The sequence below is a fragment of the Phoenix dactylifera genome, chromosome 1, assembly GCF_051530095.1.
Source record: "Phoenix dactylifera cultivar Ajwa chromosome 1, Ajwa_hap1_PhDact_Kaust_v1.1, whole genome shotgun sequence".
Taxonomy (NCBI): Eukaryota; Viridiplantae; Streptophyta; class Magnoliopsida; order Arecales; family Arecaceae; genus Phoenix; species Phoenix dactylifera.
This window is the reverse complement of record NC_143190.1, coordinates 14,330,129-14,353,353: the sequence shown is the minus strand read 5'-3', so window position 1 is coordinate 14,353,353 and position 23,225 is coordinate 14,330,129. Positions and strand designations below refer to the sequence as shown.

The following is a 23,225-nucleotide window of genomic DNA, read 5'->3' as shown; positions in this document are numbered from 1 at the left end:
GCCAGCTTGCCAACTTCGCTTAAAAATCGCAAAATTTTTATGCCACAGCCGGACCCCTGTTTCTTTCGAAACAGAAAAACCAGCTGCAGCCTCACTCCCGCGGCCTCCCACCCCCCTCTCCCACTCACTCTCTTTCCTTCTCCCTCTCCGCTCCAGCAACGGGTTTTGTTTCCATTGCTGGAACCATACCGGTGAGCCACCGGTACGGTTCGGAACGACCGAAACCGTCCACTTCGAGACGGTTTCGCCGATCCTGGGTCAAATACATCACCTTCTAGTATAACATAACCATACAATTAATAGCAAAATTATGCCTACTTTCACAAAACAACACTTGCTAATCCCTACTAAATACTCAAATCATGTACCCATCAACATAATTTGTTAGGGCATCTAGCAACAAAAATAGGGGACAAAACTTACTCAAAATGTTTTTTAACTGAAAAAAAAAATGATAATAAAGCAGAAGAAAAAATTGTTGTAGCACATTGGGTCTTTGTATCTTTGATTTATATGAGGAATTGAAATATCAAAGGTGGCCCTCATAGACTTCACACTCAGCAGATAACCATGCAACAAAAAGGTGTTCATCTTTTTTTTAAGATTAGGGTATTGATCCTGGCATGAATAGAACATGCAAAAAGGCGTTCATCACAACAAATTTAAAAGTCAAACTTCACAGCTAGAACATGAAAATTTTCAGGACCATAACTCACATGGTTTTTACTTCATGGCAAACCATCTATTCGGGGAAAAAAATCATGTGAAACCTAAATTGGGCAGGGAAAAGCTGGCACCAACAGTAATAACAGGGATCAAAAAAGGGAATATATCATCTTTATCATGTAATTTAAGTTGATGCAACTAGTGAGTGATTGTCTTTGCCGATATATCAAAGTTGAAGGCACACGCTAAAAATCAGAACTACTACAAACTAGTGACAACAGGTACCATGCTCACCTTTGTCCATTCAAGAAGTGCTTGTGAGGAAGCTTTTGCATGTTATAGTCAGTCATTGACGCATATCCTATAGCGTAATTATACTCCGGAATCGAAAGAACCTTCAAATGGGGGAAATGGGATTTAAGACGAGCGTCATATTAGCAAAGCAAAGCTATTCCAAGTCAAAATCTAGTAACAAAGATAACCTACAGAAACTCTAGTGATCTTCTTACCAAATAATTTTCTTTCACAATCTCCACCACAGCATTTACTGTTTGGTGCAGCTGCAAGTCCGTAGATGTACTTCGACGACGCTTCTGGGAAAAAGAAAAAGATAAAAACTTAAGGAAAAAATTTATTTACAGTTGATTGCATTGACACCTCAATAGACAAAGATAAAGACCATGGAATGTTCATACCCAACACAAATCCAGATCATCTAGAGCTGAAAGCATTTTCATATACATTTGTATACATCATCACATATTCAATCTTTTCCAATAAAAAATGCATTAAAATAAAGCTAATTTAACCAAGACCCAACCTTCTTAGCTCCATCTACACAAGCACTTGTCACCAGCTCCGATTTAAGGGATAGATCAACAAGGCCATCTGATTTAGCTATATCCAGAACTAAAGCTTTAATAACAGATCCCACTTCCACATTAATTCCACCCACTGTAGAACATTAAAATAACCAAGTGTTCACTATGTGAAGGCAAAATATATAAAATATAAATCAACATATATAAATAAATAAATGACTTACATTGATGATGTGGAACAAAGCCAACAACATCACCATTATCTATGAAGTTAACAACAACACCAAATTCTTTTATGTCCTGAATCTCTCCCTCAACCAAACTGCCAATACTGAAGCTTCTCGTCCAACTTGAATCAGGATTATTGGCATCTGATATATGCAATGCTGCTATCTGTACCACAAAGCAAAATGTTTAAAAGCATACCAAGGTTAAATTTAATTTTTTAAACCGATCACACAAAAGAAATAAAAAGGAATGAACAAAATGACATGGTCAAGAGGAAAACAGAGGATACTAGTACATAAATAACCAAGGATTATTAGATGGAAAGTTAATGAATAATCATGGATACACAAGAAATATAAAAGAACAGTTAGGACATGAGATTTAAGTTGTCTGGTCACTGTAAGACAACACCAATGCAAAAAACCTAGTTTTTTTGGAAAAAAAAAAGAGCATTAGCTTGCATAACAAAACATTCAAGTGAAAATTAAAGAGAATTTTAATGAAAAGAGCAAAGATCGGTTGAATTAAAAAAACAAAGAAAATTGAAACACTTCCTTGTTGCTGGCCAATCACATCTCTGACCAGTGTAGAAGTATCAAGATTATGCATACATGATACAGTGAAGAAAAGCCCTAAAGATAAGGAAGGCAGCATAAAACAAAAGCTGGGACTGAAAAAATAGAAAAAGAAGAATTAGTGACCATTCAATCACAATCCAGCATTCAGACCACCACCAGCAATTAAAATCGAGGACAACCATTTCTCGGTAGTCAGTTGTAAGCAGTAAAGAATTCTTACGAACACAAAGCTAGCAATATGTCAGTATGAAAATTTGCATCAACTTTTACAGATTAAATTAACATACACCAACTGATTATACAAAATCATCACGAAACAATTAATTATTTCTGTTTCAAAGTTGCAAGTCATAGAAGCAATTACACATATCCAAGTAAAAGCAGAACCTTGAACTATGGATAACAGCATAAGATAATCCTCAAGTGATTCATGTCTACCATCTTATCCTCCCTCTCTATGGGTTTAATAGAGAAGTCAAGACTAAGGTTTAAATATCCTAGGGTTCATTTCTCCTCTATGAATAAAGGAAATCCCAAGTCAAGGAGAAGATCCCCAACGTCCTCCTTGCTTTTCTAAGCTTACGTGCACCATGGTTGGGATTGGAAACTATACCAATAGTAGCTCGGCATCGGGAATCTATGAGTTTTTCAACGCAACTATGTTTCCACTGGATACACAACCTGTAGTCCTTTTAAGATTATGATATTGATACGAATGGGACACAATTTTAGTAGTTTCCTGACAGATCAATATGTATATGAAAGTCTTTCTCATCTTCTATTTTAATTCATCTAGAAAGCTTAATAAGGTTCCCTGGGGTATTGCTAGGATTTATGCATTACAGAATAGACAAATACAAAATCCAGACTACTAACCCCCCCCCCCCCCCTTCCCTCTCCTCTCTCTGCCCTCAATTTTGGATGATAAAACAGGTTAGCGCTGGCTACTTACCAAGATTATTCAGTCATATGGAACTTGCTATTTTCAAAGGGGCCCCCAGGTCTCATGGTCCTATCAATTTAAATGTCCATCTTTGACCTCAAGGCTCTCCCAACAGTGGCATCCTCCCTCACATATACTAGTGTCATTAAACCAGCTAGCATGATTTTGGAGTGCTAATGTTTTCTTCCTTCAGTACTACAACATTTACTTCTAGAAGTAGGAGGTAATGCTGCCAATATGATGCAGGAAGAGGGTTTCATATCTGAAAAGTTGACTTGGGGCAAAGCAAAACAGTTAAATACGGACCAAGGCATCTATCTAAAGGGAAATAGGAGTTGTTCTCTTCCCTTTTCCTCATAGGCAACGCTTAGATTAAAATTTTACAGATATGAAATCCAATAACTAATACATAGCTCCCTATCTTCGACTTATCTCCATTCTTCCACAAATTAGGATATGTTGAAACACTCTAGTACTCTCACCTTTCTCATGTAAACGGTCAAGAATCCTAGAGGAGCATGTTATCCTCCCTCTCTATGGGTTTAATGTAACAAAACTTTATCTTTTCTCATATTTGACGACATAGCACTTTTTATCCTAACCTGACATCTACTTACCCTTCGCCTTCTTCTTGATATATCATTGAAATCATAATCTAGCAATCCAACTTTTACATTTTAGCTAACCCATCTTCCAACTTGCCAGATTTAAAAACATCTGTTTCACTTTTTTGGTTCAATAAAGCCAAACATGGTTCGATTATGATGATTTCAGGGGGTTTCAACCCCAGTTTCAGCAATTCCAACCGAAAAAGTTTGAAAAATAGGAAAGTGAGAAACATAAACCATATCAAGAGAATGATGATAGACTTGATTTTTGTACCTCATATTATGCAAACTTCACACAGTAAGTTTAGGATAAAGATGCATATTAAGAAAATCATGTCACACGTCATCTTATAGTTGTTCAATGACAATCCGTCCATGAGATTTAATCTCAGGCACTGCAATTTCACCCTGAAATATTCCGATTGTACCTTCTAGGAGATTTGATTGGGACTTGGCTAAGCAAGCTTAGTTTGATATTATAAAGCTTAGGCCAAATATAAAGTTAGAGGAGGCAGCAGGGATTGAAACAAAAGAAATAAATATAAACTAGCCAAGTTGTAGAAGTATTATGGATTCAACTTTCAACAAATTAGCCTCATGTTATTGAAGACGATATGGAATATAACTATTTCACTAAAATGAAGAACAAGCAAGCAAACACCAGAGAGAAGTCAACAAATAAGCATCTTCAAGCATTAATAGGGAAGACCAAGCAACAATATATTGAAGCATGAAGTATTCACAAATTATGTATTATTCAAACAAAAACCCAGAAATTGAACCACCAAAGCCATCTAAAATTATACAGGACAATTTCCACTTGAAGAATGTCAAATAATATACACAAACCATACTCAATGAAGATCATTAAACAACAATATGCAATCCAATACATGCAATGTTGGGGAAATAATTGTGACCCAAACCTTCTCCTCCAGAAGAAAATATCCTTGAACAAATGAAACATCCGATGAGGAACATAAAGACTGCTTCAAGGATAGTTTAATCCGACCAGTTTCACCATTAACCTGCACGCAGAAAGTTCAGACTGTTTACATAAAACATCAACAATGCAAGATCAAAATAAACCTACAATCAAACTTTTTACTCACAGTTAGGACGTGACTACGAACTGATTGGCCAACATAGAATGCATCCGATAAATTATCGATTTGTTGATCAGTAACCTTTCGAATCAAGCAAGAAAAGATTAGCTGAAAAACAAGGGAGTATAAAGAAAGAAAGTGACATGCACATCATGGGTAATGTTTACTTTATCTTTTGGAGAGAATCCAGTCAAACGTCCAAGAAAACGAACAAAGCAGCCATTTTCAATTATATTGCAGACATATCCCTGTTTTAAGTCAATGAAGTATTACAAAATTGTGTTATCAACAGTTACATAGAATCAAAAGATGAGTGAAGAAATGTTATTATGTATGTATCCATGTAGGTTACATGTGTACATATGTACGTACGTATATGTATGTGTCTGTTTATATGTATAGGTATATCAATTGAAAAGTAAAGATTCCATTAACAATACAGGCATCAGAGAAAAAAGGAATATTCTTACATTGACCACAGACAGAGGATGAATTTGTGAAAGATCTGAAGGTATCTCTTTAGCATAATTAATAAGAGAGTACTTTGCCGAAAGAATTAAGTTTTGGCCTTCAGTATCTGCATCCAAGCAATTTACAAAAAAATAACAATAATAAGTTAGCAAGACAACAGGACATTCGCTAACCTGAAGTCAGTTTTAAGCTATGCTGTTGTATAATTCTTTTGATAACACTACAGAGTAGGACTCCTTGGCAAGCAGGGAATCATTATTTAGAGAGCCATCAATTATTTGAAACAAGATATCACAGCTGCCCTTTATCTGGCAATGACAAAAGTATTTAAATAAGAGAAAACGAGCACTTTGTTACTCTTTTAGAATGGATAAATCGCTTAGCAGATAACACATTTTTTCCTAAAAGAAAAGATGGCAACATGCGATCATTTATAAGGTGACACCAGAAGAAAGCCCAATACCCTACCCAAACAACTAAGACTAGGAGTAGTAGATGTCTATGCTACGAGAAAGAAGAAACAAAACCGAACCACAAAATGACCAAGTGCAAGGTAGTCAGATATGGGAAGGAATACTGTAAATTATATAAGGAAATTATAACTCAAAAATTTTATAGCATAGGACGCAGGATCAAATGGCATGTTTATAGAAATGAGTTGCCAAAGGAATTGTGGCTGTGTCATACTCTGTATCTAATGAAAAAAAAAAAATTTGAGCAAAAGGAAGGGGAACAACACCCCAGCAATTTATCAAAGAATGAAAAAAGTGAAGTATTACATGCATTCAGGTGTAGTTAGGGTTACAGGCAGTTGCTCAAAAGTACAAAACTATGGTTTCCCACATCCTTATGAGAGCACAGGTCACCCCCCCCCCCCCCCCAACCCACCGGTGGATTTGAATAATCCGATAGGTATCATCAGAACTGACTTGTAAGAGGCTTGCTTCTGGAGGAAAATACATCCGTTACAATCTTTCCGCACCTGCCAGCACACTGCAAGAACAAGCTGGTTCGCAGCCTTTCCCCATTTCTTCTTCACTCTATTCTTTCTCCACTTGGTCTATAATGACAACAAGATCGACATCCTACCTTTAATGTTCAAGCTGTTATTAGTAACGCTCCAAATGTTCTTAACAAAAGAACAATGGATGAATAGGTGATTGGCAGTTTCAGGTCTTGCATCATTAGATACAGAATGTTCAATCTAGACTCCATCGTTTTCTCAACAATAGATCTTTGATTGAATTCTCTTACAGAAGGCAAGCCACATTAAAATACTTCTGCCTTTTCAGAAGCTGTTGTCTTCCAAAGATTCCTTTGACAGGGGCATAACAATTTTCTGTTTAAAAACAAGTAATTAGAGGCTACAGAGAAGGACCTACTTTGCTTAGCTTCCAAATTGGTTTATCCACTATCCTTGCCAGTTGAATCTCCAATAGCAGAGTATTAAGTCCATATATCTCCTTATCCTCCTGCTTGTTTAAAGGCCTTCTTGTCTTCACTTCCACTTTTCTTCCCTCCGATTCCATTGAGAGGCTACAAAGATATTTCTCTTAGGAATTGATCCATACAAAGCTGAAAATAAATAGCACAACAGCATATTAGTCAACCAGTCATCCTCCCAGAAACGTATATTATCCCACTCCTCCATGTTGCTTCTTCCGTTGTTAAGAATTTCCAACCATATTTAGCAAGAAGAGCTAAGTTAAAATCCTTAGGCTTCATAATGCCGAGTTCCCCCACCTGCTTTATTTTGCATGCATTAAGCCAATTAATCAAATAGTTAAATCCCCTCAATTTCTCTTTACCATTCAAGAAGAAGGCCATACTTCTTGCATCAAAATCCTGTTAGTGGCCCATTTCTGGAGCTTGTAAATGGCTATAAAATACCAAAGAGCTGTTACTGCTACATACAGAAGTGTTAGTGCACCTCCATAAGATAGCAACTTGTCCTTCAAAGCAGCCAACCTGATATCAACTTAATCTAGCAGTGGGAGCCAAGCATTCTTGGGAAGGTTCTTTATTCACAGATAGGCAGTCCCAGAAATGTGAACAGAAAAGTACCACTGGCAGTTCATTAACTGGGCTAATTGGATGGCTTCATTATCATATCTATGAGACAAATGATGGAACTTTTGTGCATATTCACCTTCAGCCCTAAGACACTTTCAAATGAGATCGATAACACATTTCAAGCTATCAGATCTGACACTGTGCCATTGCAAAGTAATATGGAATCATCTGCAAAATTGGAGGCTTCGAATGTCGCCCATAATTCCATGGTTGGTAATCCTCTTGATTAGTCCAGCTTTCCCGGCTTGCTGTAGGAGCTTGGATAGCACATCTGTAGCAACAATAACGAGGCCAGGAGACGAGGTCTCCCTGTCTAACTCCTTGTTTACAAGGGATCCAATTATCACAATTCCATTCACAAGCACCCCAACTGGAGTCGTAGTTAATGGGACTTTAACCACCTAATCCATTCAATTTGAAAGCCCCTAACCTTGAGCAGTTCAAAGGGGAAGGACCACTCTAGCCAGTCAAAGGCTTTTCCAAGATCAAGTTTGTGTATTATGGCTTTGTCCTTCGATCTCTTGTAGTTAGCTATGATTTCCTGAGTAGCCAAGAAACTATCTAGCATGGACCTTCCTTTTGTAAAAGCTATCTGAGCGTCATTTATGAGCAAAAATAGAAATTTGGATAACCTAGATGACATACTTCCAAAATTATCTTATACATATTGTTCAACAGACAAATTGGTCTAAAATCTCCACTCGACAGAATCCCAAACAGCACACTAATGGAACCATCAAATCAATTCCCTATGCCAGATACCACAACCCAAATAGACGAAGGGATCCCCGGGGAAGCGAGATATCCCTGTGCGTCCCCATCGTAGGGACAGGCCCAAGCTGTCCACAGGAGAACCTTTTATCGCAAAGCAATATTCAGAATAAGAGCAACTAAGGCAAAGTGTGATCTTAGAAGATTGAGATTACCTTTAGGGAACTCTTTGAAAAGAACTGCAAAGTCATCCTTAAGGAGATCCTAGTGGCGCTGGACGAATGGCATTGAAAAACCATTAAACCCTGGTGTTTTTTATTTTCCTAAGGAGAAAACAGCATCTTTGATTTCCTCCAAGATGAAGGGAAGTGCAAGAAAATAACTATATATAATACTCCAGGAATCGAGTGGCTATGTCATCATCAGTAAGTACTACATGTTATTCTCCACAAGGGAAAATACAGTGTCTCTTCTTTTGCATCCAGAAGCAACCCTGTGAAAGTAATCAGTTCAATCACCTTCTAGTAAAGTCTACACAGCTCGTCTTTCAGGATTTTAGAAGTTGCCAGCTCTTGATCAGCAAGGTCAAACACTTCTTATCTAATTGAACAATCTCAAGTATCAATTTGTTTTCAGTTTCACAGGCTTGGTTTTTTTTTCCGCCCTGCACATCGCTTGTGTTAATTGCCAATGCTAGAAGTTGTTTACCCAGCCTCTTGTCATGCAGTCACTAGCCCCCACAGAAATCCAGTTGTTTCTGATAACATCATCAAGATCAGGTTCTTCTGTCCGCCAGACTTTAAAACGAAGATATTGGATTTCTTTAGAGGTAGTCCAGATTCAAGAATGATCGGTACATGGTATGAGCCAATATTTGGTATCGTCCTTTGGGTTGTAAGGGGAAGCTTATCATCCCATTTAGAGGAAATGAGGAACCAGTCTAGTCTTGCCAGTGGGTGGGTTCTCAAGTTGCTCCAGGTAAAATCACACCCTTTCAGATCCAAATTAATAAGTTTTAAAATGAAACCTACAAACTCTGGGCAATCAATAGTCAATTATGAATTGCCCCTTTGTCAGATTTCAAGACAATACTTTCATTGCAAACAATTAGAAAACCACTTGGCCACTATTAGATATAGAAACTGAGTAGCAACATGATAAGATAAAAATGATACATGAGCAGCAAATTAAATAATATGAGAAAAAAAAAGAGAGGATCAAGTAGATTTAATATATGCCTTCTCCTTTTCAAGGGCCAAAACTATCTTGATCACCAATTCTGCCTACTTGCCATCAAAAGTAAAAAACCACACTTTTCTCCCTCATTCACAAAGTTGATCCAGAAGGATGCCATGCATAGATATGAAGAGTTTATTCCTCTAGCACATGGAAGCTTGTGTTGAGGTTTTTTCTTCTTCCTAGGCACCAACTTGGTAATTGCAGCTTTCACTCTTTTGACAGCCTTCATCTTAGCCCGCCCTGGGGTCTAAAAGAAGAATGCAATTGGGCTCTAGAGGAGACTTTAATTGGTTCCATCTCCTTTAACCCTCGGTTTCTGCAATGACATCAGTGGACCAAGTCTACAGGATGGCCCAATCTGAGGAAGAAAACTAAGGTTCAAGTGATGGGAAAGACATGGCAATTTTTCCAACAGGTGAGTAAAAGGTGAGTGTCCACCTATCAACCTATTAGCTCAAGCCCACCAAGTCCACATGCCAAATAGACTCAGCCACCAACATAGGCCCCAAATTCAAACTCCGATCATTATTTAAGGAAGTGTCAGAGATTACAACCTCCATAATCTTAGAAGGGATCTTGTTTCTATCATCATCAAGTGTTATCAGATCTCCTAGGCCTCTTTTTCAGATGTGGTCTGGTTTACGCTTCTCCTAGGCAACACGTCGTGGGTGGTCATGGTGATTTCCTTGGAAATTGCAACCTGGAGAGGAACTAAGAAATGATTAGCAAGTCTTAAGAATTTCTTGGCACCAACAGATGAAACAAACTGATCTATCGAGGAGTGTATGGCTCCACCATGCTCTGCTCCGAAGTCAAGCAAGCAACCGCTAGAACTAAGGGGATGCACATTGAAGTAGAGCGAGCAACCACTGGAGGGAAGCCAGGCAAATTACAAGTCATGCCCGAAGTCTCAGGTTTAGGATCGTAGGATTAGTCAAGAATCTAAGCCTCATATTGTTTAGTCGTCTCCTTTGGTGCTCACACAGAGTCCATCTACTAATAGTAAGATCACCGACAACTTGCACTAGGCCCAACACCTTAAGAGTCATTCGGTTGACTAGGAAGGGGCCTTGATTGAAAGCATTATCCTCCATGTAGGCTGTCACCCCAAGGCTTGACCAGCACCCCAGCTCTAAGCCTGAAGATCCGAAAGAGGGGCATGCGAATGGAGGGGATCTCTAGAATAGATTTCGATTAGATCCGCGAAGACTTGATATTGATCATCTCCATGAGTAACCCAAACTCGAATATGGAATCCTTGTGGGATTTTCAATGAGAGCGAGAACTTCGTGGTTGGCATGATCCATTTCTACAAGAACGTTAGAGTAACCCGACGAAGAAGAAAAAATTAGCAATAGTAGATCTAATAGATTCCACCTCCCCAAAGTTTGTTGTACCGGTCAGTATCGTACTGTACCGAGCATACTGTACCGTACCGATACCAAACCAGTACAAGACTTCGTACCATACCGATACTCAATACGCTTCACCATCTCGTACTGTATCGCATACCGACACTGTAATAGGTGGTATCGGTATGGGGTCTGGTGTCGAGACGAAAATCTTGCACCTCCCAACAAATAATAGGCTCTCTCCAAAGATGAAGACGTACCCCTACAAACGAGCCAATGTGGCTAACCATCTCCATGATAGACGGGAGAATGTGGGAAATAAAGTTTCTAGTATTAATCACCTCCTTTGCACCACTATCAATGAGAGTGGATCTTAGAAGATTCCACAATGTACCGATGGTCATCCAACTTCTTCGGCTCCCATTCATAACCGTTGAGAAGCTAATTAAGGGCCTTTGCAACTTGATATCACATCAACTCTCTACCACTCCTCAAAGAAGATATGGACCTAATAGATAAACAACAGCTAGTCTAACAATGCAAATTCTCTATCACTGGGATAAAAGCAAAAAGATTATCTAGTCTCCCTTGGATGAACATCCTTGTCTTCAGCGAGACTAGCCGGCACTTCCAAGTTGCAAAGGAGTGGTTTAAATCTTTACAAAAAGGATAGAATAAACTATTTCAACAAGCACTTCTAGTATGTCCCCTCTCCCTGCATCTAAAACATGATCCCTTTGTAACAAAAGAGCGGGTTGAGGCAAGTGAGGTTAACTAGGTAATTCAATGCTTTAGCACTAGCCCTCTTTGAGGGGTCCACCTTTTGCTATTAGATGAGAAAGAAGATTTATGGCTAAAAAGATCCAGGTTCCAGGTTGGAAAGCCAATGCACCTTTCTACTACCAAACAAGAAAGAGGATTTATGGCTAGAAGGATCTGGCTTGGAAAGTTGATGCCTCTTAGGAGGAGCAACCTACCATCGCGAAGACAAGTTGTTCTACCCAATCCATCCCTTCAAAAGACAAGTCTCTCTTGCTGTGATCTAGGACCCTCACATGGCCCTTGTTCCCGGGATCAAAGCTAGAAGAACCCAAAGAAATGACCAGATCTCTCTTGCCTCTCGATCGATTAGTTTGTATTCCAACCCAAATCCCTTTATGAACTAGTCACTTCTCGCCAGCTCCTCGCCAATATCTTCTCTTCTAATCTCATTGGAACATCTCATCGAAATAATGACATATTAGAGGTAATCAAGGAAATTAAGTCAAATTAAGAAAATGGCAGAAATTTACAGCATCAATACTGATATGAAATGGATAAGGATGGAAAAATGTTAAGCTTGACTTGCTAGTTACGATGGAACACTAGTCTTCAACGAAGGAAACGAGATGTCTATAATTATCTATTGTGAGGAAGAGAAATACATATTATATCAAGGTTTATCGTCTTGGTACCAAACCCCGTACCAATACTATTCTATTACAGTGTTGCTACACAGTACGATGAGAAACAACGAGGTGAATTGAGTGACGATACAGTATAAGACTTCATGCCAATTCAATACCAGTACTATATAATACCGACCGCTACGGTAAACCTTGGTTTATATACAAACTAAATGCATTAAGAATGAAAATAATTTTATTGTGGAGAAAGGTGGGAAGATAAAAGAGAGATGAAAAATTACGTATACAAACCAGAGATTTTTCCTCTTTATTACAAATAATTTTTATTCAAAGAATTTAGAGACGAGGCAGTCTGAAGTACCATTGTTCCTTTTTCCTTCATGAGGGATTATTTAGTGGCAAGTATTGGTTGTACCTCAAGAGTAAATAAACAACTGAAATGTCACAAAATTTAGAGAGGCATCTCGATGCACTTTAGAGGACAACATTACAGGCACACCCCCCACTACCCAGGCCACATATGAATCCTCTTCTCTATGTAGTTATTCATTTGTTCGCTAATCTAATTATCTATGATAAATCATACGCATATAATCTAGCAATTATAGAATGCCAATCACGAATCTTATTGCAAAACTTGCATATTTTCCACGTTAGTGGGTGCGGTATCAGCATAATATGCACCAGTTGCATACTAAAAGAGGAGAGATGCATGCAAATATATCTAATATAATTTGAGCTTGGCAAATGAAGTAGGAAGGAGCTCTAGGGCTGTTCTGTGATGAATGAATGATCTGGCAACTTAAGCCAGATTGGTGGAACAGCAATAAGGCACACAATTTGGTATTGTTCAGCAAGGTAAGTATTTCAGAGGGCCGAGGAAAAAAGATGACAAGAAGAAAATGTTAGGTAAAACTGGAAAAGACGGTCAACCAACTAATGGATGTGTATCTGACAAGGCATAGGTGTTGCAAGAAATAAGGAAAAAGCAATAAAGGATCCATGAAGAAGCTATAAGGAGGCCCAAGTAAAGAGAGGAGCTGAAACCCACATCAAAAGGTCAGAAAAGACAAGTGGGCCTACAGAAGGAAAGGTGGAAGTTGCAGTAAAGAATTTGGAAAAGTTTCCAAGTTCTTTTCACATGATTTGATGGTTATGATTGCGACTAAATACAATCTAAATGCAACTAAAAGTTCAGAACTTCAGATCATCATAATAATGTGTTGTGTCCTCAACCATTTTGTCGACTATATTTCTTTTAAAAAAGAAAGAAAGAAGGATTCTCTGCATGCTTAAAACAATTATAAAGAAGCAGAAATTGAAATGAGCTACGGCAATCAGAATGTGGAAACCCATAAGAAACAGTTTATACCTAGCACCAAAAGCTGATCAAACTGATATCCAGGTCTCAATAAAGATTTCAACAGAACGGCTTGCCCTGAATAGTATATGAATGGAGACATGTCACACATCATGCCAGTAGTCATAGCATAAAAATCAAAAGCATGTTTTATCAAATGAGTACCCTGGTGATCTGCTAAATGTTCATCAAATAATGTCCCTTTCAAATAAGCGTTTCCATTCACATGGATAATAACTGCTGCAGGAGTAAGTCGCTCAACAACACCAGAAACAATACTGCCCAACTTCGCAATGTCATCCTCAGAAATCCTGCCACAAAAATAATGAATTATAGGAATAGCTTCTTGATATGTATACCTACACCAAGCATGCTGAAATTTTGAAAACAGAAGATTTGCATTAAAACAGAAAGCACAGCATGATTGAAAGGAAACTGATGGACAGGCAGCAGTTATGCGAAATACTGATAATATAATATTGTTGAGCAGGTTATGCGAAAAACTAAAATTGCAGGCAGACACACGTAAATTTTCAAGCATGAAACTACATGCACAGCCATGCACCCAGAAAGCAAAAAGAAGCTTCTAGCTTAAATTGACTTCGAACAAAGAATGAAATAACCATTTTAAATAATGTTGAAGAAGGAAAGCTTTGTTTGATGCAACACTGAGTGAACTAATTGGCTGAAGAGTTTCAAACAAGCTTTTTCCACTTTAACTACTACAACCAGTACCCATAAGAGGGTTGGCAATCGGCACACACCATACACATGGAAATGTAGTTGATGCCAGCACAGTGAAGGTGACACCAACTACAGTGTATCAGGATGATATGAGCATCATACCAAGTAGCGGTTCCCTACTCAATATGATATGGTATGCCCAACTGGTAAGAACCAGTACAACCCTTTTTCTAATCTGATGGTTTGTACATGTTCACATGCACATGACCGCCCAAATGAACATTATCGCTCCATCCTCCTTTTCTTTGACACACAAATAGAGAAATCAGGTAAGAGTTTTGCAAACCTTTTCGGAGATATAACAAAACTAATGTTGATTCTTCGCGAAGCTGGAGCTGAACTAATTACCCTACATTTGACCACCTGTCCAACATGATATGCAGCATCTGCCTCAATTCCTGGTTCCAATCCAAGCTCTGATCTGGTTAAAATGTATAGAGAAATAAAAGAACATATTACATATGCATCACTCATGTAACAGAAAATGATATGCTAAAATTTGAATAAAATGGAATGGGGAAACACTAAAACCAATGAAGCATCAAATTGTACATTAGAAACTACAGCCAATAAGCATCCACTCCACACATATAGGTCCAGTTTAAAGTTCATCCCTCCACTTAAACAGCAGATTCCAACAACAAAGTCACAATGTCACAGTCTGAAATTTTGGAATTGTTCACAAGGGTACTTTTGTTCCTGTTCATTGATATGAACAAGGGCTTGAGGAGCATCAACTAGCTAATCTTTCAATGTCAATCCTGAACCAAGGCATCTCAGCATAAAATAAAACCATTGCTTACATCACCTATCTTGAAAGATGAATAGATGGTAGCCTAACAAATTTGTCACGTGAAGCGATAACACTAAAGACCAAAAGTATGTTTCCACTGGATGACCATCAATCCAAATTTAGCATAGTCACAGTGTATTATTCTACTCTAGAGTACCTTAATTTTAAACATATATGATTGTTACTCTGGATGTCTCCTTACCAGTAGTACAAAATGCCATCTGTTTTAACATCTCACAGAATTTTTCACCCATGTATTTCGATTTCACATAAATAATTCAGACCCCAATCCTCCAATAAGACCCAATGCAAGTTAAACAAGCATTCGGACCCTAGCACCATTACTTACTAAACTACCAATATAAAAACAAATATTAAGAGATCCTCAGCATGAAAGCCGTTCCAGTTCATCTACATGGTCCAAACACAAATTTCACAGCCAATTTCCTGCCTATGATGCAGCTAATTTCACCACAACTTCGACAAATTTGCTCGTGCACGTCAAATGCTGCCAACATATTTATTTCATATTATTCATCACCCATCAAACCATCAACCATTTTACTACATTGTATGCTCTCTCTCTCTCTCTCTCTCTCTCTCTCTCTCTCTCTCTCTACATTAATTATTTTCCAAAGTATTTCTCAAGGAAGAAGATCTCGACAAAAGTCAACATTGCTCAAAAGCTGTGTCACTTAAGCAACATTTGATCCAAGATAATCTTTTGTAGCTCCATTCTGTACTTAATGTTTCTTAAAAAAAATTAAAAAAAAAACTCCAGCTGATTCTTGCATATTGCCATTATCACTAGCAAAAGGACACGATAGCCCATAACCTCCATTGGAACATAATATCCTCATGAAGATCTCATTTATCTGGTATGTAAACCATATTACACCCATCAGTCTAAAACCATGGGATATGAGTCCACAATTTATCCTTGTTAATATCGTACAACTAAACAAGTGCAACTTTCAAAAATAACCTTCCTTCTATAATATAATCCAGCAATTTCACATTATAAATTTGAATTGACCAAGAAATCTTTTGAAAAAAAGGTGAAGTATGCAGGTGACTATCAAGCAAAAACATGCAGCTGAACATAGACTTCCTACAAAACCAGCACAAGATACCTATATTGTGGCAAAGTGCAGCCCACAAGGACTCACCAGATCACACAAAAGGGCTATAGATATAATCACTGAGAGAGTAAAATTAATAGGCTGCAAATCTCCACAAGTAATAGCACTATATACAAAAATAAAAATAACTTATAAGACAGAACTTGGGGAGAGAGTCTAGCCTTTGTGCAAAACCCTGAACTCCACCATAAAATCTCACAAAGCAACCATGCTTTGCAATTTTAGCAATCCATCCATGCACAATTAATCCTTCAGTAGCATCAGCATATGAAGCAAACACAGGCAGCTTTGATTTAACCTGCCAGAAATAAAAAATAAAATAAAATAAGACGTTTTATTAGAGCTAAAAAGTAAATAAATATAAATGAACTTAAAAAATCAAAGCATTATAAAATTTTATCCATATGATATGATAATTTTAAGTGATAGTGACATCAGAACCAACAGTATGAAAGCTCTAATGGTTATGGTGGAATAAAACATACTAGAGTTTTCTTGTGTGTGACAGTTATTCTCTTGGATTTGCAACCTAGCACGCGAAACAGCAACTCAGCCCCAACCTGCAGGATAAAAGAATAACAAAACAAAAATATGAAAGACGAGGAACAGTCAACTTTAAGCTTCTGATGGTAAGGATATTTGGCGCACGTTACTTTTCGAGACTCATGGATCAGTAAAAAGAAAATGGAAATAAAGAAAGGACCTTAAACTTCTTAGGAGGCTTTAGAATGTCCAACTCTGACATGTGTTGAAGGGGGCAAAGAGCTTTTACACCACCAAAAAATTGTATAATTGCACCAAAATTTTCCACAGCAGTGACCTTAGCTTTGACCAACATTCCAGGCTTGACATCTGAATGAGTGAAAACAGACCCTTCAAAGGCACTAGCCTGTAAGCAAACCAACATGATTGAGAAGGTCCTGCATTCAGATTTTTCTCTAAAAGTGATGCAAAAAAATACCACAAAGCAAGCTACCTTCAAGAATATTAAAAATTAAAAATCTGAATAAATGATGTATTAGACAAATTTAAAACACAAATCTGCCCCACCTTAGATATAACCCATCCAAGGTAGGGAATATCATGATTACCGTACACCATTTAGCAACACGTGCAACTAAAAGTTTATCCATGATTCAATCATAGTAGGCTTTCAGGTTAATTCCTCCTTGTAACATTTTTGTTTAGTTTTGGTCTATGTAGTATATCTGATGCATTAGTCAAAAGATTAAAACAGGATAATACTGATGAAGCTACAGGGTACAGAAAATAGCTAAATGGAATGCATAGTACGATGCCTGTAAACGACCACGTCCTATTGGCTTATTTAAGAGAAGTTAAAGAAAGCATTAAGTAGTACCTTTAAGGTGCCCATTGCTAGTCCATCTAAATGCCTCATTCCAAGAACACGAACGCGAACATAATCTCCTTCCTTGAACTTTTTTTCTAGTTTTGTAACTTTTTCATCAGAAACATCAGATATCTGCCAAAACAGAAAAGTGGAGTGGGGTGGGGGTGCGGGGGTGTGTTCATGTTAACAAGTGCCCAAAAACCTATACCAAAGCACCAGAAAGCATCAAACTACTAAAAGATACACTTACACTGACATATGCAGGTAAAGGAACCGGAGAAGACGGTACTTCAAGAAGAAAACCAATCCCTCTATCAACCCTTAAAATTAGTGAATTATCATAAATTTCTCCAGTTCTGACAATCTACAGATAAGAGTTAGATATTAGTAGAAAGAGAAACAAGTAAAAATTAAGATAACCAGCACTTAGTTGCCAGAATCAGAAGCAGGCATGCGGGCAGGTGAAGCAGACAATAAATAATTTTAGCAAAGAAGCTCTTCAAATGCCAGTGGAGGTTCGGGATTTGGAAAATTTTCGAAGCGAGTGCATTATCTAGGTATAAGATTCTGGCTACTAAGAATCAACAGACCTCCATACATAAAATATGCCAGAACTAAAAAAAAAAAATAATATCCAATATTGCATCACATTATGATGTTGCAAAATATGAACCCAAGTAATAGTTATTTTCTTTCCAGCTTTCTGATACATCCTCATTGCCAAGTCTCCTTTCCTTTTAGTAAAGTTATTCCAATTGAGAGATTTCAGCTCAGTAAGACAGTAACCACAAAACTGTAATCACCAGTTCCGACTACTGTAGTTGGTCTGCATTTTTCCAGAAAAAGAAAAGAAGAGAACAACAAGAACAACATAAAAGTATTATGCCACTTACAGCAGGAGGAGCCTTATTTTGAACAATGTAAGGATTCAAGGTCAGTCCGACAGCTCTAGTTGATGGATCAATAAATAATATCCGAGCATTCACCTAGATTAATAATGAGTACACATCATAAGACAAAACTGTAAGATGAATAAAGTTTAAAGATAGAATATGTATAGCATAGACAATGATGATCAGGATATTTAAAATTATAATAGAATATCTTGACACAAAGTGACTGTAATATGGAAACGAAATGAGGAAAACAGCATTCAAGAGTTAATATATCAAATACAGAATAACAACACATCTTGCAACTAAGAAGCCAGGTTTCATTGACAATCAAGAATCACAAGATGACAGTGATGGAATATGGCAACTGACAAAAGAAATTGATGGGCCAAAAGTTCTTCTAGACTATCTCAATTCATACAAATATACAATGCAATTTAAATTTTCATACAAATTCTATGAGTAGTGAATTTATCCAAAGATATGCTGATTAATTTTAAGCATCGCTTTCTCCATGTTCTTTTTATTTCTTTTATGGTTTTCATTATTCATTTCCCCGTAGTGCTATGAATATAATAGGAACAAGGGAAGAATTACAAGTGTGTCATACCTTCAAAGGGAAAAAAAACACAATATAACTAAAGGCCTGACACAGGTAATGAGGTCGATAGATAGACAAACAGAAATGTATATATGTATGTATATATACCTGCGCGCATGCAAATGTCGGTGTTGTGTGCAGGTCTGCATGTCTGTCCTTATATATGTACATGTAACAAAAAATATACATGCATATATCTATGTATATACATATATGCATATATCTATGTACGCATATATGCATGTACATATATGCATGTGCATACATATAATGTATGTATATGTATGTATGTATGTATGTATGTATGTATGTGGGGTTTTGGCAGAATATTGGCAGATTGCATGGAGAGAATGGCCGGAGAGTGGTCTGAAAGGCCCGCGGAAAGGTATTTGACTGATGCGTCAGGAAATTGCTGCATCCACTGGGAAGGATCGAACCATGGGAACGAATGAACAAGGCGATCAACTTCTTTGGCAAGATCTTCCAACCTTTAAGAAAACCAGTTCACTGCGCAGATATAAGGTTTCCTAATTTTTGATGTATTTTTTCGTTGGGATCAGGGGATGGGAGTCCCCTCCTCCAAACCCCCTCCCCTTCCTTAGGATATGGAACTCACACCTCTGTCTCGGTACCGATCTCTCATTTTATTTGATCAGCAAGAATTGAAAAGAATGCTTTTTCTAAGGCAAGGACGGGAAGAAGGGCGAGAAGTTTTGAACTTGCCAAATTGATCGAATAGTTCATGCCCTGTCTTCTTCAGTCTGATCAGAATTCAAGACTTCACAAGAGAAGTGAGTAGTTTATATATATATGTATACACATACATATATATATACATGTATCTAGAAACATATATGTATACATACATGTATCTATAAACATATATGTATACGCATATACGTATATGCATATGCATATATGTATATGTATATATATATGTACTCATACAAAACTATATGTAATATATCTATCTACATAAAAGTACATACATATAAGCATATTCATGGGCTTAGATAGATATACATATGTATATAGGCATATACACACATGTATAGATACACAAACAAACATGTGTATGTACTGTTTTAAAGAGAGCAAGTTGAGGCCAGGAGTATATACTATATACTATATAGTTTGTTCTACCAAAATTGCCAATACTTTCCTCAGTAAAACTTCCAATGAAAAATATTCTAATTGTATATAATTGTAATTATTAGAAAGACGATGTTTAGTTGCTTGATTAACTTATAATTTTTATTACTTTCAAAAGTTTACACCTTGAAAGCCTATACCAATTCAAAGTGTTGACAAATCTCATTTTTTGGTGTTTAAATGTGCACTAACATATACAAATATACTGGAGAGCAGGTTAGTTTGCGCTTCCTTTTTTTCTGTGTGGAGGGTTTTTTCGGAGTATGTGTTGTGTGCACGTGTGTGCTTGAGGGAGGGAGTATTAAATATTAACATTGACAATGTAAATGAAGGGAAGAAGACAACTATCTAGAGATTCTAAACAGTTAAAACTAAAAAGACTTACAGGTTATTTTGTTTGAAGATGATAGACTACAATGGAGTAAATAACCTAGAAAGTGATGGAATTCTAGATACCTTCTTATTCTGCTTGTAGTCATCTTTCCAAGTTGCACGGGAGAAGGAGTTTTGCAGATGGAAAATATCTACCTGAAAAGGAACAAGTAAATTAAAGAACAAATTTGAATTGCTATTCAACTTTTAGCTGTGGATATATCAATAACACAAAGGCAGTCAAGAACTCACCGTTCCAGTAAAATAAGTGAGGAATGACAGCATAATTCCGTTCTCAAGGGTAGAGTGGACACGAGCATTAACCATCATGCCAGGAACCAAAAGGTCAATTGAGAGTCCCTTTAGATCTTTCATCTACATAAATCATAGAGGTATTTGACATCCAATGAAAATGTATGAAGAAAGAAGTGAACTAGAAATGACATAGCACTTCAAGGATGGAACTCAAAGGAACAAGTGAAAACATACAGCACTTTTAGACACCAAATCGGCATCAGAAGTCACAATAGCAACAGCTCGAGCTTTATCTATACTTTTGACAACACATTGTAAAAGTTGTCCGCTAATAAATAAATCACCATCTGCCAAAAGAGAAAAGGAAAAAAGATTGTGAAGTATATTAATAAAGTAATTTGTTGATTGGCACCCTTACCAGGCTCCACCAAAAAAAGTGCATAATATTGACTAGTGCTTACAGGACCATGAACAAATTATGATCAACAATTGGAAAAGCATGAGAGGGATGAGTATACAAGATACATAAACAAGCGTGCGAAAGAGACACACACACACAGAGAGAGAGAGAGAGAGAGATTGTGCATGCATCTCCATGTGTAGTTGTGTATGTACATAAACTAGCATGATGGAACAGTTGGGCAGGTTGGCATTCACTACCTTGTTCACTCTTTGGCAAAAAACCAGTAAAAGATGACACTCCGAAGTAAAGAATGTAACCATGGTCTTCAATACTCTTTATTTGTGCAGTCAGAACCTGAAATGGACAAACATGCTCAACAGATAAGCATTTCTGATTTAAGGGACATCAGGAAAAGCCAGCACCAAAATGACAAAATGATGCAGCGAAGGCTTGGCAGTTTAGGTTTAAATGGGTCTTCAGATTAAAAATTAGTTTTCAACCTTCCTTATTAGCTGCAAATACAGTCATAAAGGGTAGTAGCTTGAAATTCTGGAGCCTATGTAAACCAAATTACACTGGTTTTGGGAGATACCATATCAGGTGCATATATTGGATGTGTTAGGTTCACCAAAGAGCCCATTTTAACCAAGTTATTTTGACCTAAAGGTGTGACAGAATTAGAGTTGTAAGTTGTAACTGTGATATTTCTTTTCCTTTCATCACAATTTTAGTTTGAGGTTCAAGGTTAATTTAGTTAAATCAATGATTTAGATTACATATAAGATTCCTAAGAAAGAAAGGGCTATATACAGCAGGGCAAAAATACTGAGAATTTAGCATTTTGATGTAACTATGGAAAAATTATGGTCCTTTATAATCCCATCCCCTTCATTCTTCAACTTTTATTCTCGTTTCCTACAACAGCCTCCAAAATGAGTATTCTTTCAATTTTGGTTTGGACTTATTCCCACGACATTTTGTAAGAAATATGGTAATATTTCATAAAAAAATATAAAAAAATTCAAATCTAAAATAGATTTCAGACCATAAGAGATTGCAGGTTTAGCCATGCTTCTTATTTTTTGCATCACAACATCCACATCCAAAGGCTTGGGGGGGGGGGGGGGGGGGGGAGTTGGTGGATTTTTCAATAACTTACACAAAGGATCGGTGTGCCAGTACCCGGGTCCATACATGTTGCCCGGTGGCGCAGTTCGGTATGCCTCAATGTCGTTCTATATCGGACTCATACCGATACAGCAGAGAAGGCAGGGGAATGGGAGAATGGAAGAGAGGAAAAGAGAGAGGAGAGGAAGGGAGGGAGAAGGCCAGTAGAGGCCGGTGGAAAGCGGCCCAACATGGTAGTGAGGGCAAGGAGAGGAAAAACAAGAGAGAGAAAAAGAGAGAGGAGGAGAGAGGGAGACAAAGAGGGAGAAAGGGGGAAGGGGGAAGAGGGATAGAGGGTGGCGAACAGCCAGTGAAGGACTGCAGAGGGCCAAGGAGAGGCTGCAGAGGCCCTTCATCGGCCTCCATCAACCATCTGCCATCATCCCTCTCTTCCTCCCTCTCGCTCCCCCCCTCTCTCTCTTCCTCTATGTCCTTCTCCCTCTCCCCCTCCTTCATCAATTTCTTGTTCTGTACGCTGGAACTATCCCGGTCTGCCACTGGTATGGCTCGGTACGAGAACCGGGCAATTCAGTTCCGCCAACACGGTCATGCACAAATTGTAGTTAAAATGCATAAAATATACTTGAACAAGGTTAACCATGTTGTCCTCGCCACTTTAAGTTAGGAGATGCCTCTCTCTTGACCATATAACTAATTTTTTCTTGATTAGGCATTGTGTTAGGGGAAAAAGGTAAATGCAAATGCGTGAACTAGCATGAGCAAGTTACTATCACTAGGAAGATACAAATAGAAGTAATGAAATTCAAGAAAAAGCAAGATGGAATAGTCA

At 37.6% G+C, this 23,225-nt stretch overlaps 1 protein-coding gene across 1 annotated transcript in view; it reads right to left on the bottom strand.

The window, feature by feature from the left end:
* Window positions 1-23,225, bottom strand: part of LOC103706723 (RIBOSOMAL RNA PROCESSING 5) — a 49,802-nt gene that overhangs the window by 21,360 nt on the left and 5,217 nt on the right. Inside the window, exons 5-25 of the mRNA XM_008790941.6 lie at window positions 21,526-21,622; window positions 21,100-21,212; window positions 20,863-20,985; window positions 20,695-20,766; window positions 18,486-18,578; window positions 17,843-17,956; window positions 17,602-17,724; window positions 16,945-17,130; window positions 16,727-16,801; window positions 16,403-16,539; window positions 14,593-14,727; window positions 13,728-13,873; window positions 13,575-13,640; window positions 5,421-5,527; window positions 5,118-5,198; window positions 4,957-5,031; window positions 4,771-4,872; window positions 1,712-1,880; window positions 1,487-1,620; window positions 1,176-1,259; window positions 961-1,061 (exon numbers count right to left, since the gene is read on the bottom strand). Of these exons, the coding sequence (XP_008789163.4) occupies window positions 961-1,061; window positions 1,176-1,259; window positions 1,487-1,620; window positions 1,712-1,880; window positions 4,771-4,872; window positions 4,957-5,031; window positions 5,118-5,198; window positions 5,421-5,527; window positions 13,575-13,640; window positions 13,728-13,873; window positions 14,593-14,727; window positions 16,403-16,539; window positions 16,727-16,801; window positions 16,945-17,130; window positions 17,602-17,724; window positions 17,843-17,956; window positions 18,486-18,578; window positions 20,695-20,766; window positions 20,863-20,985; window positions 21,100-21,212; window positions 21,526-21,622 (2,333 nt within the window). The remainder of the gene's footprint in view (window positions 1-960; window positions 1,062-1,175; window positions 1,260-1,486; window positions 1,621-1,711; window positions 1,881-4,770; window positions 4,873-4,956; window positions 5,032-5,117; window positions 5,199-5,420; window positions 5,528-13,574; window positions 13,641-13,727; window positions 13,874-14,592; window positions 14,728-16,402; window positions 16,540-16,726; window positions 16,802-16,944; window positions 17,131-17,601; window positions 17,725-17,842; window positions 17,957-18,485; window positions 18,579-20,694; window positions 20,767-20,862; window positions 20,986-21,099; window positions 21,213-21,525; window positions 21,623-23,225) is intronic.